The following is an 8,553-nucleotide window of genomic DNA, read 5'->3' as shown; positions in this document are numbered from 1 at the left end:
ATGATTAAAATAAGAGATGTGATAAAGAAGCGTCTGTCCGGCCACTGACACAGAGACCTTCAGAGCTGCTGATGTGGTTGTGCAATGGTGCCATCTTCTGGCTGCTGGGCTGAACTGCAGGCTCTGCATGAGATCACCCAGTTAACCTGTAGATTGTGGTAAATAAGAAAACTGTGTCGTTGCTGCACAAATTATATATTCACAAATCAGATTATTTTCACGTCAATATTTTATGACTTAAAACAGGTTCATGAAAATGAATTGTCTCTGATTCAGAGGATTGTTGAGATTTGACTCTTTGTTTATGGAACATCACAGTCTATCTGAGGGTTTATTTACAAGGTGATGTGTTCCTGTTTGATTTTGTTGTGGATACATTTTCCACCATATTAGTCAAACAGCTGTAGTGGGAAAGTTCAGATCTGAACTAACAACAGCTACAAACCTCAACAGTTACACAATCAAATGAGTAAATGCAGGAATCATATTAATGAACCAGTTGGAAAGAAATAAAAACAAGAGTCAAAGATTTATTAGTTTTATAATGATATTGTGTATTTCACTAACATAGCATGAATAAATGTTGACATCAATTTTCATAATAATCACAAGTTTTAATAATATACTTCATGTGATTTTTCATTTTATCTATACATTTATCGTTTATTTGATTTATTTACTGTTTAAAAAAATTAATAATTCTGGCACACTTGGACTTCCATAAAAAAAGCAAAGCGAAGATGGTAAAAGTTTGATTTGAGCGATAATTGTGGTCATTTTTAATAGTTATAATTTAACATTGTTACATGTAGTGAAATATTATTATAAGCATATACAACATCAGTAATTCCATATTATCTCGTTGGCACAACAACACAATTAAAGAAAACTTCACAACTGAAATCTGTTGCTGTCTACAAGAGAGTTATCCAAACATATTTTAATTATATTCAAAATCCCAATAGATTGAAGATGTCTGATATTTCTATAATAATTCCACAACTTTTCTCAGGCTTACGATATACAGTGGCATGAACTCGGTCTACAAGAAATGTTATAAATAAATAACCAATCAATATGCATCTCAAAGTGTGTCAATAAATATTCAGTTTGATTCATCTATTTTCAAATTAAGAGGACATGCGGCGTTTTCCATAATATATAAACAGTTTTTCAAACAATTTTTCAACAATATAAATTGCTTATTTATTACTTATCTAATTTATGTACGGGCGAATAGATATGTTGAATATTTAGACAGATGTTTAACAGTAATACCAAAACTTAGTCACCGAGTTGAGAGTTCAAGTTTTCTTCTTCACTGTAAATCTCCAGCTTCATCACAATAACGTTTTTAAACTATTTTCATTTGCATTTTGTGTCATTAAATAACTTGAATATGTGACAGTAAAGCGTTTCCTCGGCTGGAATATCAGGGATCGTTGTGTCGCTATCATCCTTTGTAAACCCTCATAATGATGGATGAAAAGTGCATTTCCAGTTTCAGCCCTCAAAGCGTCGGTCGACCCCGATAACACGTCTCAGGTTGCTTTAAAGTCATTTTAAAACCTAAAACGATGATGTTTGGAGGGATAATGTGTCAAATATACCTACGACCGTTTCATCCCCGTGTGAGTGCCTCCCTGTGACCTCTGACCTCCACCGAGCACACAGCCTCTAACCCCGGCCGTTCCTAACTTCCTGCTTCCCCCCTACTGAGCACGTGTCCGCAGCAGCGCGGATGGAACTCAGGCGACCTGCCACACGGACCACAGCGTGCCCAGCGTGATGCTGTAGGCCACCACGGCCACCAGGTACACCCTGAAGAGCAGCACGTCCAGCACGTAGCCCACCTGCAGCCACTCCTTGGCCACCTCCCGACACCGGTCCCTCTTCTCCAGGAAGTGGCGTATGGCCGTCACCTCCTGCAGGATGTTGTCCACGACGGGCGGCGTGCTGTCCCGGGACGGGGGCAGGCGCAGGCCGAGCAGCCCGCCGGCCTCGCGCTCGTGCTGACTCAGCCTCCGGCCGATCTCACAGGTGTGGTGGAGCGCGCACTGAGCTGCAAGACGGGACAACTTAGAGCGCCGGTCTGACGCCTACAAGCAACAAAAAAAAAAACCACCGTAACCCGACACCTTACCTGTCCCGTAACTGTTGTCCTTGTAGGGCTCCAGGTCGGAGGCCTGGGACGACAGCCCGGAGCAGAGGCGGTGCTTCTTGTGGATGCAGAAGAGGACCGGCGCCCTCTCCAGCACCAGGTACTTCACCCACTGGGGAACGGGCGGCTGCAGGTCCTGTTTGTGGACCAGACGTACGATCAGCACGGTCTCGGTGAGGCTGATCACCAGGAGGGCCATGCAGACCACGAAGTACACGCCTACGGGACAGGTAAGGTCGATCAAAGACGGTTCCCCACTCGTTTTGTCTGCCCGTGCATCCTTTCCCCCTCCGACATCATAATTGACCAACTTTTCCTCATCAATTTAAAGACAGAGTAGATTAGTTTTGACGCTCCGTGCACCTATGAGCGGGGTTCCTATGGCCGTGGCAGGCAGGGTGTCAGACACGATGATGAGGAAGACCGAGTAGCCCAGCAGCAGCGTGATCTTGAAGGAGACTCTCTCTCCGCTGTCCGGCGGCAGGTAGAAGCCCACGATGTCCATCACCATCAGGAAGATGCTGGGCAGCAGCAGGTTCACGGTGTAGAACAATGGCCGCCGCCGGATCACCACCTGGGAAGTGTAGGTTTTTTTAAAGCCAAGTTAGAGACACATATGATCAGTCTTCTCCCGATTACTTACAAAATGAACACGTATTTTTTTTATAAAACAATAACATTTTGCAGTTTCTACATTTGATGTGTTGTTTGTGGTCTGTTTGGAAATGATCACATTCTGTTTTAATTTACATTTTACACGGCGTCCTAACTTTTTGGGAAACTGGATTTGTCGTCTGTTTTTCCAACGTAACCTCTCAGCAGCTGTTTTTATAAAGTCTAACCACTTAAATATAGTGAACTTTAGACACATTTAAACAGCTACAACCTGATGAGTCCATCCAAAACACTCACGTGGAACTTCATCTCGGCGTAGTAGTCGTCGTTGTCCACGCTGAAGATCTTGTAGTTGGAGAGGATGTGCAGCAGCTCCCACTCGCCCTGGTTCATGAAGACGCTCTTGTCCTCCCGGAGCTCCTCGGGGCTTCGCATCAGGGTGATGTTGATGTCATCAACTGCAAAATAGAACACGATATTGGGAGCAGCGTGAAGCAGCCACGGCAGCGAGGCCGCCTTCAGCGAGCCGCTCGGCTCCGTGAGCTCCCGTCTCAGCAGGAGGGAGCTGGATGCTCCAGACACGACAGGTGATCCACTTACCGCCGACGGCACCTGGTGCCGTTTTAAAGACTGTATTGATCAGGTTCAGGCTTGTTGGTTTTTCTGTGGGCTGCACTTTGCATGCAGGTACTTAATAAATATAAACTGCTTGTGGCATTTTCTTTCATGCAAAATGCCAATTTGCAAAGCTTTACCATAAGAAAACCAAATCCTGATGATAACAAGAAGGATTGATAAGATCAGAATGTGCAGAAAACTTATTTAAGAACAAAAGAAAGTTCATTTAAATGGTCAGTCTCACTGGTGTGGAGCCAGCTCTGGAAGGTCAGGCTGCATTTCTGGACGTCGAAGGGGAAGTTATAGATGTTGAGCGTGCAGGCCGTCACCACCTGGATGGGCTTGTAGTTGCGCACCAGTCCGTCGTGTGTCACGTAGACGTAAGGGATGTCTGGAGACTTTCCCACGTCCACGCTGCAGGTCGGACACAGAAATGACAACGACAACAACATGTGGAGCACAACGGGACGGCTGAGAGCGTGTGACAGAAATAAAGAGCTCTTACAACTCATTGATGAGGATGTCCGGCACCCACACGTTGGCCGTCGGTATCGAAACCTGTTTGACTTCATCGAAGTCCTCCGGATTCCACACCAGGAATTCATCCGTCCACGACTGAACCATTCAGGAATCGGAGAAGATAAATCAGTAGAACTTTTCATACAGAAGTCATTAACACAAAGTGCATGAGAATAAAAACAATAGAAATAATCCCTCTCCACACGCACACACCTCACGGTCCACAATAAATAAAAGTCATATACATAAAAGTCAATTAAAATTTAAATAAACTTTTAAAAAGATATAACAAGAAGTAAAACTGACTAAAATGGATAAAAAAAAAACTGTCAAATAAATCAATAAAATACACCTAAAACTTAATAAAATACCAAAATTGAGTCAACAAGTATATATTCAATTAAAATTAAATTGAAATTTAGAAAACTAAATAAAATAAATAGATAATAAAAACAATTTTAAACTAGGTTTGAGTTTCTGAAATAACTGGATGTTTAAATGATTCCTACCTGTCTGTACCAAACATACGTCGTCAAAACCTGGTTCTTCTCATCCTTCGGTGGAATAAAAGGAGAAATCAGAGTCATCAGAGACAATATTATCATATTTATTTGATCAGATCAGGTCATATTGTGGCATATGAGGACAGTTTCTATGTTGTAATACAGATAATTATGAAAGATGCTGATTTTAAAAAGACTCACCACGTTGAGGATGGAGTAAACCATGAGGTCGATGGCCACGATGGTGGACGTCCTCCAGTCTCTCACCGGTCTCACTCCCTTCTTGTAGCCGGCGTTCAGAAACTCAGACAGTCGCACTAACGTGGCGTTAGCAAATCTCCCAGAGCTGCTGCCCAGTTTCTTCACTGAGGGAACAAAACACAAAGAACTTTATGTCTACTTAACATGATTTAATATAAGTTTATGATCAGGCCCTAAGACGCCTCTAAAATGGGAACACTGGTTGAAGACGTTGCCTGTGATGGATGAATAATCCAATTTACATCAAGTTAATTCTGTTTCTAACTTAAACGGAAGTGAAAGGCATCAAAAACATTTAATTATCAATTATTTTGAAATGAAATCTTTTTAATAAAGCCACCTAACTTACTCATTACTTTAATACAAATGTTATAAAATTACTTTCATAACTTTTTCTGTTTTACTAGTTTCTTTTTGAAATAATAGCCCACAATATGTATCTAAAAATAAAAGCACCTTTTAACGTTTACATTTGTTATATATTGTATTTTCAACAAATAAAAATGCCGACAGTTTGTTAAAGTTTAATAACCATCACAAAGAAATTCTCTAAACTGACCAAATAACAAAAAACGCCCAATAATCAGCTTCTAATTTATAGTAAACACGCAGAAAATGACAAAATCTGTATTGTTATGTAACATTTTAATCAAATTTATTCCTAATCAGCAGTGATATTTTTAATTTTAATCCTCTGAGGCACGAACGTAGAACGTAGTAGTTGTTATGTCATCTGAGTTTCCTAAAATAACAGATAATTAACTCTACAGTAAAGTTTAAATTAAAATAATAACATCATATCAGTCCTGATATGTTTTTATAATGTATTTTAAAGACATTAAAATGTGTATTTCTGTAGATATTTGTTGAATCTGAGATTCCAAATTGGTCAATAAAAATTCTCATTTACTAATTTGGAATTAATCAGATTTTACTTAGAAAGTAAAAAACTTTACTTTGATATAATTGTAAATATTTTTTTTTTCCAATGTGAAGAAGTGAAGTTGTAACAAAGTGAGAAAATGCTGTTTGTCCCTTATCTTCTTTTTTTTACTTTATATGAAAGTACTTCTTGTGTAAAATAAATGTTTCAGATTGATATTAAATCATAATTTTAAGTTTGACCAAATCCTAAATAGAATTAGAAGAAAAAAAAATAACTTTAGGTGCAACAATTGGATTTTTTTTTTTTAAAGTTGGTCCAAAACATCCTCTTTTTTAGTGAATTAAAACACTCCGTTATGCCGTTAGCTTAGTTTAATAATGAAATATTTGGATGTATATATTGAGAAGTTGGTTTACCTGTGTAGGCTCTGGATGCTCCATGAATCAGCAGGTAAATCAGTGCCGTCCAGGCGGTTGAGAGTCTCATGGTGCCGGTTCACCTGTGTGTCCCTCTGAAGTGTGCCTGTTGCTCTGATGAAAGGCCTCGGGTCACCTGACACCCACATCCCCCATATCCATCCCCCATATCCATCCCCCATATCCATCCCCCATATCCATCCCCCATATCCATCCCCCATATCCATCCACGATATCCATCCACCATATCCATCCACGATATCCGTCCACTTCACTCACATCCAACAGCGTGACCTCGTTAGTGTCACTCCGCTGGTGAGGGTGTATCCTCCGGCCATGACGCCACTCCTCCTCCTTCGATAATACAGCAGCAGCTCACCCACATAAATACAAGTTACGGAGCTCTGAGACCGGATCATATTTCATGCTGGAGAAATTATTTAATCAAGTAACAACAGCAGAGCAGAATATTAGTGATTTTTAAGTAAGAAACTAACAGGAAAGAGTGTCATCTCACCTACAGATAGAAAGAGTCTCAGTTTATTGTCTTAAAAGATATAAAATGGCCAGTCTGGTTGGTTTAGGACAAAAATCCGATGTTAAAATGAAATGGAAATGGCAAATTGATTAAATACATTAAAATGGCCTTTCAAAATAAAAGGAGAGGATGTAACATCTGGCTGTTATACAAAGGAGTCATTTATAGGGTAGGTAGGTAGGTAGGTAGGTATATACTTTATTAATCCCCGAGGGGAAATTTTTTCGCCACAACAGCATACATACAGGAGCAATAATAGAAACAATAGAATAAAATAATAATAGAATAGAATAATATAATAGAAAGCAATAAAATAAAAAATATAAATATAAAATATAAAATGCACAGTACATACAGTATATATACAGTACATTAAATATCTATATATATTATATACAACAAACCAATAAACACAGTCAACATATATATATATATATACATACGGTACAGTATATATCTATATATATAATATACATATAATATACAAGCAAGAAACCAAGAAACACAGTCAACAGTGTTTTTGTACTGTGATGGATTTTGCCAGAGGTGAGTTATTGTAAAGTCTTATGGCAGTGGGCAGGAATGATCTCCTGTATCTGTCCTTGGTTATAGGTTTGGCTTATTTGTCTGGAAGTTGAAAGTGCTGCTGCTGGACATGTTTTCCAGGATAATAATAGTAATAATAATATTGATAATGTGTAGAAAGTGTCCACTTAAATTCACAGTTTCATTTTTCTTCTATTTTGGCTGAGCTTGTTTTACAGTCTATGTTCTAATTTAACAGGTTTGCTTTGTTTTAACTTAATTACTCCAGATCACTAAATATTGCATTAATTTTACATCTGAAGAACTCAAAACTACATTTCAGAGACTGAAGAAAGCCTGAATTCTGAATTCAGCTTGTGTTGAGAGCCTTTTTTTTCAATAATAAAAAAAAATGTATTAAGAATTATCTACAAATATTTGATGTGTTTCTTCTTATTATTTTGCTGTAAGTCTGATCTCAAGCAGTTTGATCTAAAAACCAGCATTTTCTACTGAGTTCAAACCTTTAAACATTTCTCAGAGTTTATTATTTCTAAACAGGAACCAGCTGATTTTAAGTTTTCTTGTCAAGTCAAATGAACTCACTGCATGGACAGATGATTTTACTGCTATTAGATCGTTGTATCCTAAAATTTATGGTTTAATTTTCTTGTATTTTGGCTGAGCTTTTTTTTTTAAGAGTACAATTCAAACAATGCTCTGAAATCTGCTTTGGTTTTGAAGCTTTCAGTCCAATAAATGAAAGCCAAGCAGAGCTGTAACAAGACTTTAGCTTCATTCATGTTACATTTCCTGCAGATGTGTTTGTGGCCTACTTTCTCAGCTGTCTGCAGTCCATGCTTCAACAATAATGAACATGAGCAGAGCAGCCTTTGAGGGCTCGTAGTTGTCTTTCTAAATATAAGCTTACAGTCAGCCTGTAATATTTCAGAAAAGGAATTCACTGACAAAACAATCTCATTCATTCTCTTTTATTGAAAATAAAAGATCTTGAAATGACAAAGATACTCAAAGTAAATCTTGACTCGAACACACAAAGCAGTGATGAAACATTTATCTTCAGTTGTGTTGCATAACATCTTTCAACCAGATCCACTGGAAGAGGAGGCTGCAGATCGCATCAAAATTGCATTAATATGGATTGTTCCACTGGCAAGTTTCTCTGTGATGCACTTTTGATATTCTTATCACGACTATTAGGGGAAACCAACGGGGAATAGAGACACAGCTGCTGAGCTCTGAATGCTTTCCATTGATCTATTTTGTGGCAGTAGAGATGGAGATTAAAGTATGAATACAATATCATAACATCACACTGGCAGTGGGGAAGCTGCTTTATTATACGTTATCTCAGAGTAAATATTCTCTGTCGGGAAACATAATAACCGACCACCGATGCAATAATGTCTCTTTCAGCCGGGCGGTGTTACGATGCAGCGGCGGGAGGACGGACACAGAATATCTTAAGGTTTCTGACTGCTGGAATTTTA

General features: G+C 38.8%; 1 protein-coding gene across 1 annotated transcript; it reads right to left on the bottom strand.

Annotated features, from left to right (window-relative positions):
• Positions 1–1,748: 1,748 nt before the first annotated feature.
• LOC138627352 (5-hydroxytryptamine receptor 3A-like) lies at positions 1,749–6,049 on the bottom strand. The gene is made up of 9 exons (XM_069709624.1): positions 5,980–6,049; positions 4,618–4,781; positions 4,423–4,467; positions 3,900–4,009; positions 3,639–3,808; positions 3,074–3,234; positions 2,525–2,735; positions 2,144–2,380; positions 1,749–2,062 (listed from the first exon to the last, which is right to left on the bottom strand). The coding sequence occupies exons 1-9, from the start codon at positions 6,047–6,049 to the stop codon at positions 1,749–1,751; spliced, it is 1,482 nt and encodes a 493-aa protein (XP_069565725.1).
• Positions 6,050–8,553: the final 2,504 nt, after the last annotated feature.

The sequence above is a fragment of the Brachyistius frenatus genome, unplaced genomic scaffold (genome assembly GCF_029030835.1).
Source record: "Brachyistius frenatus isolate BFR_SWC_R1_liver_20210118 unplaced genomic scaffold, ASM2903083v1 Contig_84, whole genome shotgun sequence".
Classification (NCBI taxonomy): domain Eukaryota; kingdom Metazoa; phylum Chordata; class Actinopteri; family Embiotocidae; genus Brachyistius; species Brachyistius frenatus.
This window is presented reverse-complemented; position numbering and strand designations above follow the sequence as displayed.

Bases quoted from the DNA above. Each gene is read 5' to 3' on its own strand.
- LOC138627352 (XM_069709624.1), bottom strand. From the start codon at position 6,049: ATGAGACTCTCAACCGCCTGGACGGCACTGATTTACCTGCTGATTCAT. The intron at 4,010-4,422 runs GTAGGAATCATT...TGAATGGTTCAG, and splicing joins CGTATGTTTGGTACAGACAG to TCGTGGACGGATGAATTCCT. The intron at 2,063-2,143 runs GTAAGGTGTCGG...CCCGTCTTGCAG, and splicing joins GGACAACAGTTACGGGACAG to CTCAGTGCGCGCTCCACCAC.